The 18,716-nt window shown below is 29.7% G+C and overlaps 2 protein-coding genes and 1 long non-coding RNA gene across 3 annotated transcripts; 1 reads left to right on the top strand and 2 right to left on the bottom strand.

Moving 5' to 3' along the window:
* Window positions 1-1,289: 1,289 nt before the first annotated feature.
* On the bottom strand, window positions 1,290-2,679 carry LOC122516334. Its single transcript, XR_006303546.1, has 2 exons — window positions 2,178-2,679; window positions 1,290-1,349 (listed from the first exon to the last, which is right to left on the bottom strand). It is a non-coding gene; the product is annotated as an uncharacterized LOC122516334 (long non-coding RNA).
* Window positions 1,343-8,221, top strand: LOC122516332. Its single transcript, XM_043634058.1, has 4 exons — window positions 1,343-1,775; window positions 1,941-2,323; window positions 2,687-3,743; window positions 7,640-8,221. The coding sequence occupies exons 2-4, from the start codon at window positions 2,075-2,077 to the stop codon at window positions 7,954-7,956; spliced, it is 1,623 nt and encodes a 540-aa protein (XP_043489993.1). The 5' UTR covers window positions 1,343-1,775; window positions 1,941-2,074; the 3' UTR covers window positions 7,957-8,221.
* Window positions 8,222-9,522: 1,301 nt separating this feature from the next.
* Window positions 9,523-11,827, bottom strand: LOC122516331. The gene is made up of 4 exons (XM_043634057.1): window positions 11,731-11,827; window positions 11,435-11,603; window positions 10,857-10,979; window positions 9,523-10,782 (listed from the first exon to the last, which is right to left on the bottom strand). The coding sequence occupies exons 2-4, from the start codon at window positions 11,593-11,595 to the stop codon at window positions 10,605-10,607; spliced, it is 462 nt and encodes a 153-aa protein (XP_043489992.1). The 5' UTR covers window positions 11,596-11,603; window positions 11,731-11,827; the 3' UTR covers window positions 9,523-10,604.
* Between the last annotated feature and the right edge of the window lie 6,889 nt (window positions 11,828-18,716).

The following is an 18,716-nucleotide window of genomic DNA, read 5'->3' as shown; positions in this document are numbered from 1 at the left end:
TAACACTGCAAAAATAAAAGAGAAAGAAAATGGAAACTTTCGTCTTCGTTTATGCAACTACAAATTTTTAAAATTCGAACACAAAAATACAAAATCCTAATGAATTCCGAATGAATTTAATTCTAATCTTATAGAATTAAAACAAATTCCGCGCGAAACACATACATACTTTACATTGATATCAATGAATGTACGTGTAAGAAAAAGATAGAATGATAGTAAACATGAACTATATAAAGTCGCTAAATTCAACATTCTGAAATAATCGATATTTTACATTATTGATTGAAGACGTCGAACGAAAATGTACAGAATGATAACAGTACAGAATTTTGATAACATATGACTATTAATCGAACGACATATTATTCAAAATTTTACTACTAAAAAATTATATAAACTACAAACCAAAAGTTTGGGTACACTTACCATATTTGCATTACACATTTAATGTACTGTCCAAGATTAAAAAAAAAACCTGTGGAATCTTTTAAAAAATAATTGAAACAATTTGCAAACAAAATAATTGCAAAAATTAGTTTTATACGAATACTGAAATAGTGCAAAATATATATTCACAAAAAAATGGTTACTTTGACTAGCAAAACATTTAGCAATGTTTAATAATTCTTTACCAAATTTGTCTACAATAGTAAGTTGTTCTAATTAATTGTTTACGTATGTATAACAAGTATATCTGTATATAAAAGAAAATAAAGCATTTAAGAAACATAAGTTGGAATAGTTTCAAGATATTTCATATCAGTACGTGTACCTAAATAATTAATTGATTATACAACTTGAGTTAATAATTATTACATAAAAAGTTATTTATATAACGCATTAAACATTTGATACGAATAATTTAATGATAAAACGGTACATTGAGAAATAAAATTAATCAGACAAATAATTATTGATACTACCTGTATATGAATAACTGAGAAAAGAGGAAAAGAGAGGTAGTACGTGTGTATATATATTGCAAATATATACTTTTACATACTTACATAGTGTACTTACATTAGTAATACAAATGCATCGGGAACTCGGGAGAGAATGAGAAAGAGAGATGGTGAGAAGGTGGCGGAAAGAGTGAGAACCTGGTGGGGGTTTTAGAGTAGAGAGCGGGGAGAGAAGAAAGGGAGGGGAGCAGGAAACGGTTCGGAGGGACTATGTAAGATGCGAGGGGATACGAATGACCAACGACGTCCCTATCCAGACCCTGAGTGTCCGGTTCGACGCCGTGCCGCGTGGAACGATTACACATATCTTTCTTTATTTCTTCATTTTCTTCCATTTCTTCTATTTTTTCTTCGTGTTCTTCAATAAATCTAGTGGTCATTCATCTAAATTAATTGAAGAATAATAATATTAATAATAATAACATTAATAATAATAATAATAACGAAGAAGTTATTTCTTAGCTAATGTAAAAGTTCTCGTGTGTATGTATTTGTATATCACATATGGTTATCACTGAACTTAAATTTTAAACATTGTTCGATATAAGAAAAATAATTGGCGATGGTGGTGAGAACAATAAATAAGGAATTATTCGTGTTAATTTCGATTGGAAAGAACGAGACACGTTGGACCAATAATCATCATTGTGTACCACTATTACTACTACTATTATTACTACTACTATTACGGTCCAGTTAATATCAACGTCGGTGGTTTAGCACCAGTGCTTTGGGTGAAAGTGGGTAGCCGGTGTAGTTCGCGGAATACTCTCGATTGTATTTACGATCGTATACAGTTCGAGACGATAAGTAAGTATATACTAACATCTGTGCAATAATATCCGAGAAAGAAGGAAACAAGAGGTGTTATTTTGGAAGTGCAACTTGTACCAAAGTTTTAATAAGAATTTAAGCGAGTTTAGCATCAACTATACGTACTAGATATGAATATTTTCATCGATTAATATATTATAGCATGAGAAGTGAACAAGAAGTTGATATAAAGAAAATAACAACCAAGAGATTAGATATTAGACGTACTGAAAAAACACAGTTCCTCGAGTTCTATTTATTATCGCATGAAAAAGAATAAAAATAAATAAATAAAGATGGAAGAAGAAAGTACGAGTACGACGTCTTCGATTCTTTTGATGGCAAAAATTGGTGCCATGATTGGTCTTGGTTTTGGATCACTTATATTGGGTATGTTACCTCTGATAGTTGGACGATGCAGGACGAAATTTCATCGTCAGAAACGATGTCACGGCATCTCCATTAATTCGAGTAACTCAACTTCGACGTCAACCTCGGCATCGCAAACATCCTCCTCGTTCGTCGATAACGCAGCGAATTCGCAAGTACGCTTTTGTAACTCTCCTCCCCCTCACCTCTCTCTCTTTCTCTTCATGTTGTTCTTTGAAGAACCTCCGAGGAATACTAATGAATAAACATTACTCGACTTTTAAGACTTCGAATTAAATAAGAAAACAAACAAATGTTTGTAAAATTTAAAATATGAGAAGAGAGATATTTACTTTCATTTCTAAATTCAAACTCGAAATTAGGAATAATAAAGATTAATAATCTAATTCGTTAATTTCAGTAAATTTTCGTCAGAGATTCTTCAGATATTTGTTTCTTGCATGCATTTATATTTATGTAAAGAGGGAGAAAGGAAGAGAGAGAGGACAAGGAAATGAGACTAAGCAAATACTCTTCAGGGACTGTTGACTTCGCTGTTACTCTGCTTCGGAGGTGGAGTTCTTCTTTTCACGACATTCCTACATCTAGCACCGGAGGTACGACTAAGTGTCGAGACGCATCAATCGAATGGTCAACTACCAATATTAGGAACTCTAAGTTTATCGGAATTACTGTTCTGCGGTGGATTCTTCCTGGTATATTTGGTCGAAGAAGCCGTACACGCGGCATTAACTGGGAAACCTGAGTCCTCCGAAGCTCTACTTTATAGAACAGTATCGGTACGTCGATGTAACAATCAAACTGGTGTAACAACGTCTGCAGCAAGTGGTTCTACGACGACTGTATCAACGACGACTAGATCTACTTGGAAGGATGACAGCGAGGATGGTGAAAAATTGGATCGACGATCGCGACATCAATTGGAGGATATGTGCGGTATTAAGAATGATAAAGTATTGCCAGCCATATTCGTCCTTTCATCATCGACAAGAGGATTATCAACACAGATCGGAGATCAAAGAGACAATGATAGACACCAATCAGATCCAGAATTAGCTGTTGATGCTGCTACTGCTTATACATCCCAAGAACATCATGAACATAAACACTCGATCCTAACGAAAAAGTCATCCGTCCAAGGTTTATTAACTGTTCTGGCGTTATCCTTTCATGCTATATTCGAAGGACTTGCCGTAGGATTGGAACCTTCCTTGAGTTCTGTCGTTTATCTTGCTGCCGCTATTGCCACTCATAAATTGGTAATATCCTTTTGCGTTGGTATGGAACTTTATGTTGCCAGTGCATCAACCAGAACAACTTTGGGATACTTAACAGTTTTCTCGATGGTAACACCCATCGGTATCGCAGTTGGACTAGCTCTTAGTCATTTCAAAAACGACAGCGATACTCTAGGACCTACCCCAACTATACTTCAAGGAATGGCAGCTGGAACTTTACTCTATGTTGTATTCTTCGAAGTATTAGCACGAGAAAAAGCAAACGAAAAGAGTGGTCTTCTGCAATTACTCGCGATTATTGTTGGTTTTATGCTGATGCTGGGTCTACAGATTGCCAGTGAGTGTTTCCCGGAAGACCTTTTGTCTGTTACGACGAAACGCTTCTCTCTCTCTTTTTCTCTTTATCATATAATTTATGAATGATTGTCTATCTCTGAAAAGACCTTGAATTTCTCTCTTCCGCGTTTCAGGGAAAATCACTTTATCCGTTTATCAGTTCCATGAATCTTTTCTTTTTCATCTTCATCTTCTTTCTTTAACAAAATCAAACTAATGAAACAGGTATTAGATTGGTGAAAAAATAATTACGAATTTGATTATTTTACATATGAAATAGGATTTTCTTGTTACCTCATTAGAATATAAAAAAGAAATCAGAAACTACTCGAAATTTAAATATTTGATTGAGAGACAATTAACGAACGTTGACTTCCAAAATTTCATCATAAAAATCTGAAAATTTTGTAAATAAAGAGAGTTCTAAAGATCTTTCTATTATTGACAATAATTATTTAAGTTCAAATTCGATACTTCAAAATCGCAATTATTTATATACCAATCCAATCAGAAAAATCGTTATTCCTGTTATATCTTTTCGACATCATTATGAATTATTATTCTTAAACTGATGATCATTTGATTCACACATTAATCATCAGAAAAGTAATTAATTTGAAATCAAACTCAAAAACGTTTCATATATGTCTCAATTCTCTGACGATAAAGTATTTGGCACGTTTCCTTTTTCGACAGATCCAACTCGGTACAAACCTATCGCAGGTACGTCCTTGATACATTTAAAGTCGACGTGTCGGTTTAACTTGTAGAGGAACTCGCCTCCCTATTGATTTGTTCAAGTTAAGTTTAAACGTTCGAAGAAATTTCAAGCCGAATTCGGTCACTCCAAACAAACGTGATCTATTTGAGAAAAATATACCAAAAAAAATTTTTTTCTTTTTCTAAATCTCATTAAAAGTTAAATTATATTAATATATAATATATGATATTTATTTATTGTTAATCTAATAAATTCTAACTCGATGAGACTTTATCGATTATACTCGATAATGATTTATCTACCAATAATTAATTTCATTCGATTCGAATAATCTTCCTTTCGTTTTCCTTTTATTTTAGAACGTTATCTTCTTCGTAAATGTATATACATATATACATACTTACTACATACATGTATGTATATATATGTATGTATGTATATATATCGGCCCAATTACAATTAAAGTTAACAAGTTTGATAACGGTCACGTTTTTGTCCAACCAACTTAAAGACTAATCTATGTACGTAGATCCCTAAAGTATATATGATATATAATCTAGACATTTCTATGAAAATTTCCATAGCTAATCTGAAATGACATAATCCTTAAATAATTAAAATATATATGATTTATCTAAAAAATTAGCAGCTTATTTTTCACTTTACAAATAAAATTTATATGTTAAAAAAAACTGCGAATTTTTTAAATTAACTCACACAAGTAGATATAATTAAGACTAAATTAACCAATAATCAGTCAAAACGATCGATTTTTTAAAACTATTTTTATATAAATTTTAAATTTAAATTTCATTCCATGTTTTTTTAAAAGTGTAAGAATTTTTTTTTCTAGATACCACTTAATAAGATTTATTTTATAAATTTGTTTTTTGTCTATAAGATAAATATTTGTATAGATCATTTAATGCAACAATATACTTTAGTAGTTGTCGGATTATTAATAAAAAATTTATTATCATTGAGCATAAAAAAAAATTCAACTCAGTTTTACCGATCTTACTTCTTAACGACATTAAAATAGACAAACACAAAAGAAAAGGCCGTAACTAATTTACAGCACTACGTAATAGCAATTCGAGTCGCACAGGAAGTTCTATTAGAAATGTATGCTTCCGATTCAGTAATTTGTTAACAAGTACAGTCTCTCTCTCTTTCTCACGTACTATATATATTATAATTTTTATTTTATTAAATTATTTTTACCTTTGACGAAATTCAGTTTCGTTTAGCAGATCGTATATCATAGTAGACATTAAAATGATATAAAAATATGATAAAAACGTAAATACAAGATGAGTTAAACTCGAAAGGAAAATTCTATGTTGTTACATAATTCGATGTTGAACTGAGGCGATATTATTTTTAAGAATATTAATAAAACTCTGCATTTACAAATATCTTCATCTGCAATAAAAGATACTTTTGAGAATAAACAATAATAATCTCAATAAAAAAAACAGTTAAATTTCTTTTACGGCACATAATTATATAATTTGATATAATTTCTTCCAGTATTACCGCGTACAGAAGTCTCTTACGTGAATGGTGAAACAAATATAATTGCAAGTCTAATAAATTTGTTATAAAACTTTTTAAATAGAATAATAGATAATCTTATGAAATGTGCAATGTAATATAATACTTAAAGTTACATGAAAAATAGTTTAAGGATAAATACTTAAACGTATGTCTGAGAGACAAAATAATGAATGGTTCTCGTAAGAAAATGAGGCATTTCCAGGAACGTATATACACGATCGTTTGCAATGATCGTAGGTGACAAATGACGATTTTTATTATGTTCATACGTTTTACTAGAACTAACATAAACGCTCCTTTTTCTTTCTTTCTTTCTCTTTCGCAAAGATCTAACTTATTTTCATAGCTTTCTCTATTCGTGACAATGACCCACGTCGCAGGTCGATGGACGATTCGACCGACTTTCGACCGCTTTCTCAACCACCTAGAATCTTTTATAGTAATGATCTTCCATCTTTAAGATTGATCAGTGATGATGAAGAAAAAGAGAGATAAGACAATGACCAAATTTGGCAACCTTTTTTTTTAATTCAAGATACAGGGATTGTACCTTTCCAGCATTGATTTGTTTTATATATAAATGAAAGCTTTTATAAATTATTTACAATTAACCCAACTATGTTATCGTGTCAAAATTTTTTATTAACAGCTTAGATATAGAAATTTTATCATTAAAATTTTTTTTTACATGATGACCTTATATTTATTCACTATTTCTATTTTCAATATTTTTGTTTTGACAAAAAAAATATAATTTGTTTAAAATTGAATTATTTGAATATTTTTCGAAGTTACTGTACGATAAAAAAAATTTCTTTGATATGAAACTTAGACATATATCTGGAAACCCACTTTAAATGTTGAAACATGAAATTCTTAAGGTCGATAATGTACAATATTACTCGATTAGATATGACTATTTACACATAACGTCAGTTTATATTATAAGAGAATATAAGTAATATTGTTTTTAATGTTTCATCTTAATTAGAAGCTGATCATTATATAAAAATATTTTAATTTTACAAATGAAAAAATATGAATTGATAATCCATCGTAAAATGTTCATTCAAAATGGCGAATAACTACTACTACTACTACTGTCTTATATTACTTGCACGCATCTATTCGATATCATTAATTCTAATTAGACCGTCATAATCGTTTACGACGTAACTTACAAGGACCAAAGCGCGTTTAATTGATTATATGACCTGAATAATTATGATAATGAATCTTGCAATAAATTTTACGAAAAACCAATATTTCCAATATATCATACTAAATATTATTTTAATTAATAATTAATAATAAAATAATAATTAACGAAGCGGAAAATATTATGCATTTATTTGTATTATGCTATTAATTTGCAATTAATAACAAAATAATATTAAACGTAACAAAACCTCATACAAGCTTATTTTAAATATCTGAATTAGCATAAAAAAAAAACAAAATAAAAATAACCAATGATTTAACGATTTAAAAACAAAATAATTAATATTCAGTAGAAAAGTAATTAAGAAAAAAAGTGAAATAACGTCAATACCTATTACAATTGATAATTATTAATTATATAATTAAAAATTCTTCTTTTTTCTCTTTTTTTGCAGCCGCCCACTCGCATTCGCATTCTCATTCTCATTCGCATTCGCACTCGAACTCCTCCCACCATGAACATGAGGATGAGCACGAGGATGAAACTGATCACGCTCACGAACTTGGCGGGAAAATGGAAAACAAGATGGATACACAAAGGATAATGGGTGATGCTATCGAAAGGGTTACGCAAAATATTGTCGACGTACTTTCGAAAAATTTGACGTCTTCTACGAGTCCGCAAACGCAACAGGAACAGTTTCATCGACATGAAAATAATTTGAATGATACGAAAAATATTTTATTTTCGTCGACAAATCGTACCGCGTGAAGTAAACGTTTTATCGAAGAACATTTCAAATGTCTCGATCTCTTTGATCAATTTTACTTCGAGAAGAAGAATCGAACCTTTATTTTACAAAGAATCATGGAAGATCATTGAAAAATCTTTTTATGATGATTCTTTTATGAATATTTTAACGAAGGATATTTTGATACTACGTGTACATTTATGTGTGTGTGTATGTATGTATATGTGTGAAAAAGAGAGTATACAGAAGGATTAAAGGGAACGCAAAGAAGAAGAATAAAAAAAAGTGCTCGAAGAAGTTTCTTGCCAATAATGAAAGTTCGATTATAATCAGACAATTTTTCTATCCTATGTCGATAACTCGTTTTTCCAGCCGATGCACTCGTAGTCTCGCAAATTTGAATTATTCGAGCGAAATATGCGGCCTTTTTGCGAAGTAATTAATGTTTCGATCTTTTAACTCTAATGATATGATCATAATTTTTTTTACTAGCACGTAGAACGGTCGGTAATTTATCGGTTGTTAAATTGTGTTAAATTTTCTTTTATCCGTTTATTTATTATGAAAATTTATAAAAATCATGACTAATTGCTCGATTAATAAAAATATGTGTATTTGTGTATGAGCCATTTTGCATTCATGGTAAAATATAAAAGTAAAAAATAAATTAATGTTTTTAAACCTGTAGGTAAAATAAATTTAAAAAAATATAAAAAATCATTTTGAAGCTTAAAATAGCACGTTATTCAAACATTAAAATTGGTATGCTCCTTTTGTAATAAATTAAGTTACACGATAATTTAGGCTGTTATGCAAATGTACCTCTCGTTTTTATGAAATTAAGAAAGATGAAATTTGAATTAAATTTGGTTTCATCTTTTTTCTTTTTCTATTGTAAAAAATATTAAATATATATTTAATAACAATAACCGAAATATTGCAATTATATTGATGATATACGAAACACTTAACTTAAACGATCATGATTCAAGTCAATTATATTCCTAATGTACTTCTTCAGCACTCATCCTTGTATTTTGATTATTTATTGTCATTTATTTTCTATTGCAACATTACTTGCACGAGATATTCCTATATAACTGACTGATTTTAGTCGAAATACATATCAAGTGTCTTAACAATGTGTTGCACATATTCATTACGTTTAATAATTATAGTCAAAATATTAGATAATTACGTTTGTCTACTTTATAACAAATTAACATATGTACCACAAAGCATTTACCATCATCTAGCATGTTCATTTGTCATTTGAGATCAATCGAATTAACGTTCTTTATGATATAATATTTAATGAGAGATATTGACATTCGTTAATGTTTAATATGATTTTTCTTTACTTAAATATTGTTAAACTAAAATTTGAAAAAAAAATTAGCATATTATTGTTTTTTATAATTATTGTTAATTCTTATTAAAAATTAATTAAATAATTATATATATGTGTATTAAATATGTAAGATTATTTATAAAAAAACATATAATTATATTCCTTGTATAGGTAAAATATAAAATTGTTTGTAACTTTGAAGGATACAAAAAAATAAAAAGAATTTTTATCAAAATTGGACTCGTATTTTTCATATAATATTTTCATTCATTTTTGCTTTTTTTCCTCAACTTATATGTACAAATCTTTGACAAAACAACAAATTAGCAACAGGTATTTATGAACGATCTACTGCTTTTTAAGCGTAAATACTGCAGAAAACTGTACAATAAATATGAATGAGTACATTAAATACAATCTTTGGTATCACAAATTGTAAATACAAGTATTCAAATGGAATTTTTGTAACTTAATTCAAGTAATTACAAATTGTCTTACCGTTAAATTAACGAAATGTTTATTACAGATTGTTATTAATAATAACATGAATTATTTTCGTATAATTGATGTTTATAATTTGATGTATTTATATTATATATTTTTCTGTTAATTAAATGTATTAGAAAATGTCATAAAGAAACTATAACTGCATTTTTGTTATTGAATAAATTATAGCTATCAGAATGTTTAAAAATATTTCTTAATATTATCATTCGATAAAATGCAAAAGACATTCATAAAATGAGATTATGTTAACATAATATTATTGGCTTGTATATTAGTATATGTATAAATAAATTATACGTCGTATATTTATACATTATAACTTCAACAAGAAATAATATGTAAAAACAATACCTCATTAGCTTTCTTGTCTCATGCAAGAAAAAATAAAAATATAAGTATAATTGGCAAAACCTAATTGACAAAATGAGATTTACTCAAAAAAATATTGAATATTCTTATCTATTTTACAAATATTTCTCACCTAGTTTAATGTGCATTGGCAATTTCCTATAGTTGGATATAAGAAATATGTTTCACTCAATACCATATTGTTATTAACTTTACAAAAAAATAGGTATAATAAATAAATAGTTGTTAGGTATAAATCTCACAATACTCAACATAATTTTCACTAATATATCCATTTTTACTACAAATAGAGACAATTATATAAAATTTAGAAAACCACAAGTATTACTAGGCTCGATGATATTCTAATTACGCAATGGTAAATGAATTGTATCTTATCTTCCATCGAATAATAAATTTGGTGCAGAAAAATAATGAAATTAAATAAAAGAATATAGTCGTCTACTTTTTAGCTATCTGATTATCAACGAAGTCCATATAGTTAGAACCAACTTTGATAACTAGCAATCCTGAACCAATACCAACTAAAGTGCACAGAGTTGGATTTGGTGGTACAATGGATCGTAGAACAGCCCACATCAAAACTGAACCAAAAGTCAGCAACAACGCTCCAGTACCACTATTAAGTACAATACAACCATTAGTGCGCTTACAGTTTGTATCGATAAATCTAAGCAATTAAGACGTTCTTACCTATATAACAATCTTTGACTAGTTTCAGCTTTTACCATGTGCTCTCTGGTATAAAAGTACGAACCAGTACCTGCTAGTGCACTAAAGAGTAAGACGTTTGTGATATCTCTCTTTGGAAATATTCTGCAAGTACGTACAAAAGATGGTTAAAGTAATTAGTGTACATAATAAAAAGTTACACGATGTATTGTTTTATAATGACAATCTATATAACGGACAGACACATGTAGATGTAGATATTCTATCTAAAAGATATAAATGCGAGATGTATGAAATTTACTTAAGAAGTTAAATACGATAAATAATAATTTAGCAATGCTTATATATATATGCATAAGTTATTCTAATTACAAATAATAAAAATAATGACTCTTTTGAATAGAGTATTAGCTTGTACTATTGATTGAGAAAACTATAAAGTTTCTCATTGAAAATATTCTATCATCAGAGTGAAATATTTGGAGCAGCATATTTTAGGGATACGAGTATTACGTAATAATTCAATAACGACTACCGAAGTATTTAAGTTCAATTTTCTTAATCAATAAGATCAACTCCAGTCTCTTAAATGTTCCTACCTGATGACGAGACTTGGATTCATCACGTTGACGGACAATGCTGTATATGAAGCAACGCCGAAAGCCGGCATGTAGTACTTAACAAGACTGCATTTCGTAACTGGTCTCAAACCAAGCTTTTGAAGAACAGAACCGGTGTTAGAACCTCCTGCACCAGCCATTTTCTTTTCTATACAAATATGACGTAATTTTAATAAAGTTAAATATATTTGTTTCTTTTTGTACCAGTTCGTCTGTTTTAATCTACGTCCTAATTATAAGAATTCGATTCAATAAATTCTATACAGAAAACGAACCTGAATACTGGTGAGTACTAAGAAAGCACAGTATGACGTCACACTCGTCGCCTTAGTTGTATGCGGAAAACTAAAAGTATCGAATGTGATCCGTTCAATCGGTAATCTTTTTATCTTTCTCATCAAAGAATAAAGAAGTACGTAGAAGCTCACAAGTCCTCTTTTCGCGTAACCACATTCATCTCAGTTTCTAATCTGATCACCAGAGGGCGATAGTAGGTACTTAAAGCGATAACGGTACAATACTATCAAAGAATGCAATATTCTTTGATAGAATGCAATATTCTTTGATAGTATATATAGTATAGTTATATTGTAATATAGAATTTTATATAATTATATTTAATTTTTAATATATAAACATGTGTGTGCCTTCAGAAATGCATTTATATATATATATTTTAAAATGAAACAATTTAAGACACTCAAATAAAAAAGAATCCAGAAGGTTTGATGATAAATCCAACGATGATCACCTGTAACAAGAAGAAAACTATATTAATCATTCAATCAAGTGATACAATAGCCTAACATATGAATCGTCCAATTCGCAGATGCACTTTTCAATTAAATTCATTATTTATTTTTATCAAATAGCTATGTACCGTTGCAATCAAATTAAATTTAAACACGTGATTTTACATTTACATAAAATAAATAAAAATATAAAGAAATAGGAAAAATAAAAATACTAAGTTACTACAAAAAATAATATCTATTAATTATTATGAAAAACTTTTAAACTGCATTATATAGAAAATATTTTTTTTAATATTCGCCGAACGTTATTTAAGTTTCAAAATTTAATAAGAAGGGAATTTTAATATTTCTGACTCTAACTAAACACGTATGCATCTTTTTGACGATTTTGAGAGACACAAATTTGGTGTCCCAAGGAGATGGAATGGTCCATCATCTCCAATTACAACTACAAATTAATGACGAGCAAAACAGTAATATAATAAAATATAAAATATGACTAGAGAGCTATTCTCGAAAAGTTCAAACTTGCTGTTGAACTTTTGAAAATAACTCAATAGTCTGTGTAGTTGCCCTCTTCAGCCACATTTAAGTGGGGGCCTCTTCGGCAATTAGCCTCTTCTTTCTTCTTCCCTGAAAACTGCATTGGACATATTTTCTACATGCGAACAAAATAAGATCTCACACACTTTTATTGCAAATTAACTCGTATTTTGTTTGATAATTCTAGTACTTGATTATTAAAACATTAATTTACATTTTCCCTTAGTTATATTAAAGCTCGTGGGCCATGAATGAACTTAGAGTTCATTGACATATACACGAGCACAATTAAACGAATGTCCAAGCAGATAATAATCGATGACCTAAAAACACGTCGCACTTGTAATTTCAAGTAATAAAATAGAATTGAAATAAATAATGCAATAAATGTTATGCATTTTCTTGCAATATTTTAATTTCATTCATTCGTTATATTTCTAATTGAAAAAATCGCGATTGTGCGAAGTGCTAATATTATAATGCTTAAAACTAAGTATCGAACTCATCAAAGTATTTGCGAATTTGTTCGACTCTATCTCGTTCGAGATAGAATCGAAATAGAAATGAATCTTTAAAATCGTTGCAAATCCCTTTGAATCATGATACATAATAAAGATTACAGAAAAGTCACAAAATAAATTTACAAAACAAGCATAATGGAATGAAATGATATAATTTTGTAACAGTTCTGTATAAACCAGGAGGCGGAATTTCCACTCCGGAGTGGAAGCAATCCTAGTGCCTTTCCTGGATCCTACCTACTTAAAATTAAAGTTTTCACATTCGCTCAAAGAAGTATGCTACCTGCCTGCCAATTACCCATATTTAAAAAGAGCAAATACACATACGTACCCACCCTCTCACTCCACGATTCTCTCACATACCACCAGGGTGCAAAAGCCTAAACTAGAGAGCATGCCCCGGGGCACCTCCGACACCCTAGTTCAAACGCGTTTTTTCTAAACTTATGGGAGTACGTACCAATGCTGTAATCGTCTGTCAAGGCTAGTGATTATTGCAAAAATGACTAATGCAAAAATACAAGTATACACTAGTATATATTGCATACTAGTTATATACGAGTATATCATAGTTTCCACAAATAAATGCGGTAACTCTACTATTCAAAACGATTTTATTACAAAAAAAAAGTAGAAAAATTTAATATAAATATAAAAATATAGAAACACTCGTATTTGTCATATCACACGTGATATGTAGAAGTAGTGTTCTCAGTATTAAATGATGTATTAATTAAAAAATATCGCGAAACGATGTACAAAACACTTTATCTAATACGCACACACAGGTGTAAAGTACATCGTGCAATCACTAGCACAATGACAGCCGCCAATAGGGGAAAAACTTAAAACTAAACCTATACTAACCGTTTCTCACCCATACGAGTAACACCTGGGCATACGCATAGATGAGAACGCAGAAAGTACAGGGGGGAGAAACGGGAGATTAGTATATTAGAAGCTGAAAATCCTGATCTAAAAAACATGATTAACATATATATATATATGAACACATAAAAACATTTTATTTATAACATATATCAAAACATTTTATTTCATTTAAGCGGGCTAAGACTTTACAAGTCATTTGGATTTGACTTTTTGATTATGCAAAAATTGTTAAATTTAATTTTTTAATATTTAAGAATTTTAAAAGAGAAAAATAAATATATATAAACAACCTCGGACGACTCCTTTCATTAAGTTGGCTGTTCTAATAAAAGAACTGGGCTTTGAGCCACCACTTAACTGCTAGAATCTATCCGTCGCGAATGAGTTTGTCTTCTTGCTCATTTATTTATAATATCGAAGTATCGATATATTAAAATTAATCGCGATTAGATAAACTAAGTACGAAGCAATGCATGTAAGACATTTATTACATGCTTTTCTGGACAAAAACGAGTAAATAAATGCTCGATTTCACCACTACTAACTACGAACAAAACACGTAATAAAAAAGAAAGTGCATTTATTAATTGCATTATTAATTAAATGAATTTAACCGGTGAGACAAGAAAACCTATCCTGAACTAATATAAAATATACAATACAATATACAATATAATATACAATTTTCATGAGTAACTCCTAGAAAGGAATTACTCATGTGCTCGTCACTAATTTATTTAAATAATTACAACCAGTAACTCGTGCCGATTAGGACCTTTCATCCTCGACATGATTGAGCACCGGAGGGACTTTAAATTTTAACTCACGGCATAAGAAGTTCTACGATGGCTCCAAAACACTCCTACTTCGCAGCAAGTATTGTAGAATGCGAGTATCGAAGATCCATCGAAGATCCATCGAAGATCCATCGAAGATCCATCGAAGAATTCATTCCACATCTTTGATAAGGTAGAAAGTCCGTCGTCATATCTGTAAAATAAAATAGAACAAAATGATAAGTTATTTGCAATATAATCCAAAATCATATAAAATAAAATCGAATAAAATGTAAATAAAAATAGATACTTACAATGCATTCCAATGGGATGAAATTCCATTGCACCATGGCGATGCACCTCGCGTGAATCTAAAAACGCGGTATAAACGAAAATAAGAAACTATAGATGAGTTTCTTATCGCGAAACCGAAATTTTATTATACGGCGAACAACACTGATTCTAATTCGCGTTTGATTTTAATTTGTTTTACGCCCGATCACTGATTCTACACAACTAATTCAAAGACTGCTTTGCACACAGTCAATTCAAATAGAAAAATCTTCATTGATGCACTGATTCTAATACGCGAACAGTCTGTGCGACTGTTTAAAGATAAAAATACAACTTTACTCGAACAAACTCTAATGCAATTACTGCCTTGGTCGCAGTTAATTTAATATATATATTTCAATAATAGTTCGCGAACGCGACGGAATTAAAATTAACGAACGAACGTGCTTCTAATCCGTGATTTTAATTTTATTTAAACGATACAACACTCCCGTATATTGCTTCGCGCACGATTGCAATGAACGAACACTTGAAACACTTTACAAACACAATTCACAAACACTTCCAACACTGCAATATTCCCATGACGATCTAAAACAGAAATAAAAACAAAATTATGAATATCATTGTTGTAAGAAAAAATTATTATAATTATTGAGAAAGTGTTTAATATAAAAATTGACTTACGTTTATTCTTCATTGATGAATGCACGATGGGTATCCTACCCTTAGGATGACGATGAGCACACGTTTAAACCGAATAAAAGAAACTTACGGAGTTTCTTAACCGAGCAAACGAAACTTTAACATGCGACGATCAACACTGACTTTATTTTCCGATTCTTTTGTATTTTATTTTTACGATGCAACACACGAGTACCTCATTGCCTACGCGCTCGATTGCAATGATGTTCTGAAACAGAAAAAGAAAAAGAACAATTAATATCATCGTTATAATAAAAAACCATTAAAGTTAACATAGAAACGTTTAACAGGAAAATATACTTACTTTTAGTCTTCATTGATGACTGCAGAATGGGTATCCTACCCTTAGGATGACGATGAATAAAATAAAATTAAATAAAACTCTGAAAAGCTGAAACATACTAAAAAGATTATAGAACAATATATCCTGTGAATCATTCCTGAAGGCATTGCACACTTTTAAAGATATTTTATCATAAAGAATCAATATAAATTCAAGCAATATTAATTGCCTTTATCTCACTACTTGTATAAAATTACATATAAAGTATTTAATATCAGTAAAAATTGTTAATAAAAATCGATAACGTTATATATATATATATATATAGTTTAATACGTCACGTTCGTTAGATCTTAATACGTTGAAGGACCGAACAGGAATGAGCACGTTACTCTTTGTCCTTGCGTCTGTCGTTCGACCGTTTTCGATTGTTTTCGATTGTTATCGTTATGTTTCGATTGTCTTTCTTCTCTTTTCACCTCGAGAAATTCCTGGAATATACATAAACATTCGTTATTGCCTGTAGATCGAATGTTTTGTTTTCTTATTCTCTCTCACTCTCTCTCTCTCTCTCTCACACTCACGTTCTTACTCTTTTTATACATTTCTATATGGCTTAAAAAAAGAGTAACGCTTCCCTCGATGAATATGTAGATAAAAATAAGTAAACATAATTGTTAGACTGAGTATATGTATTCCTGCTGGACTCTTCTAATGTTTGGAAATCTAAACAAAGTAAAAAAAAATAAAATTACTTTAGTACAATATAAAGAAAATCAAATACATGAGTGTATGTGTACGAGCGGTTAACCTATACTTACGTATATATGCCTGTCGTGTGTGTATGTGATAAAAACCAAAATTAACACGAAATACGGTCTTTGAATGCATAATTATGAAAAATAATTAATTAGAGCATCATTAGAAATGGTACTAATTATCGATACCATGAAAAAAGCTGGAAATTGGAAAAAACTATTGTTAAGAAACATTGGTAAAATTGGCGGGATGCCGACATACACCGATGATTATATTTTCACAGATGTCTTTCGAACTTTTTAATATTTCGTTTTGAAAACACTCACGTATAAAAATCTTGCTTGTAGCTATCGTTTGATATATAATAGAAAGGTGTAAAATACTTTTCAATTACCTGAGATTAACGGGACGACTTAGTATACGTGCGATCTCCAGCACCGACGCCGCGAAAAGAAAGAAGAATAATCAGCAATGAGCCCTGATTGGCTGATAATTATTTGGATTGATTTGCTGATTGGGTGATAATTATTTCAGAAGTGAAGTGACCAATTAGAAATTCCTAATAACCCATAGAAATGATTTCACGCACACAAGCTTGCCCCGTCACACGTATTTGCTGTAGCTCGGCTTTCTTTGTGACCACGCTAGTCAAGCTTGATATGATAATTTATTTATTAAATAAATCAAAAATTTATTCTATTTTTCTATTTAAGGTACACGTATTTTGTTAATATTTAAAAAATAGCGATTAAATAAAGACAATATATACCAAAAACTTTGTCACACCGCACAGAAAAACACAATCGTATAGAAAAGAAACCTCATTGTAGATATTTTTAAAACAATTGACATAAAGCACTGTAACCATACTTAAAGAATTAAATTAACAAGAATCTTTCCATATCGATACAGAGTGTGGGAATTTATACTTTCATAGTTGGCATGAGAGATGTCAATTGTTTTCTTTCAATTTATTTTAATTCTTTAAGGATGGCTATAGTGCTTTATGTCATTTGTTTTAAAGATTTCTATAACGATGTTTCATTTCTATACGATTATGTTTTCCTCTGGCATGCGATGTCAATTGTTTTAAAAATATCTACAACGTGGTTTCTATTCTATATGATTGTGTTTTTCTGTGCAATGTGACAAAGTTTTTAGTGTATATTGTCTTTATTTTGTACATTATTTTTTAAATATTAACAAGGAACGTGTTATACGTATAATAAACACTTATATATTTAATTTTCTTTATATTATACCAATGCTATGTTATTTTATACTTTTTTTAGGTTTCCAAACATTGGTAGAATACAGCATGAATTCACATACTCATTGTCAGTCTAATTGTGTTTACTTTTCTATCTGAATAATCTGTTTACTTTTTTAAATTGATATCAGTTATGGTAAGTTTATCTCTTTTCTTTTATAACATAAAGAAGAGTAATATAAAAAGTACGAGAAGGGGAAAGAGAAAGAAAAAGTGACATCTTATACAAATATCATACATATAAATACATAGACTCGTTCAGTTTGCTTGATACTTTAGTAATACAATTTTCTGATTTTCAGGTTTGCAAGAATTTCAAGATTTGGAAAAGCACAGCATTTATTAGGCTTTCTTATTGTCTTAAGTATCAAGTAAATACATAAAAAAAAAACTTACAAGATTGTAAAATGAAAATGGGCAATTTTTTTTATGGTTTTTAAACGAACAAACACCTCAGCTTTCTT

The sequence above is a fragment of the Polistes fuscatus genome, unplaced genomic scaffold (genome assembly GCF_010416935.1).
Source record: "Polistes fuscatus isolate 324 unplaced genomic scaffold, CU_Pfus_HIC Scaffold2, whole genome shotgun sequence".
NCBI classification, from domain to species: domain Eukaryota; kingdom Metazoa; phylum Arthropoda; class Insecta; order Hymenoptera; family Vespidae; genus Polistes; species Polistes fuscatus.
This window is presented reverse-complemented; position numbering and strand designations above follow the sequence as displayed.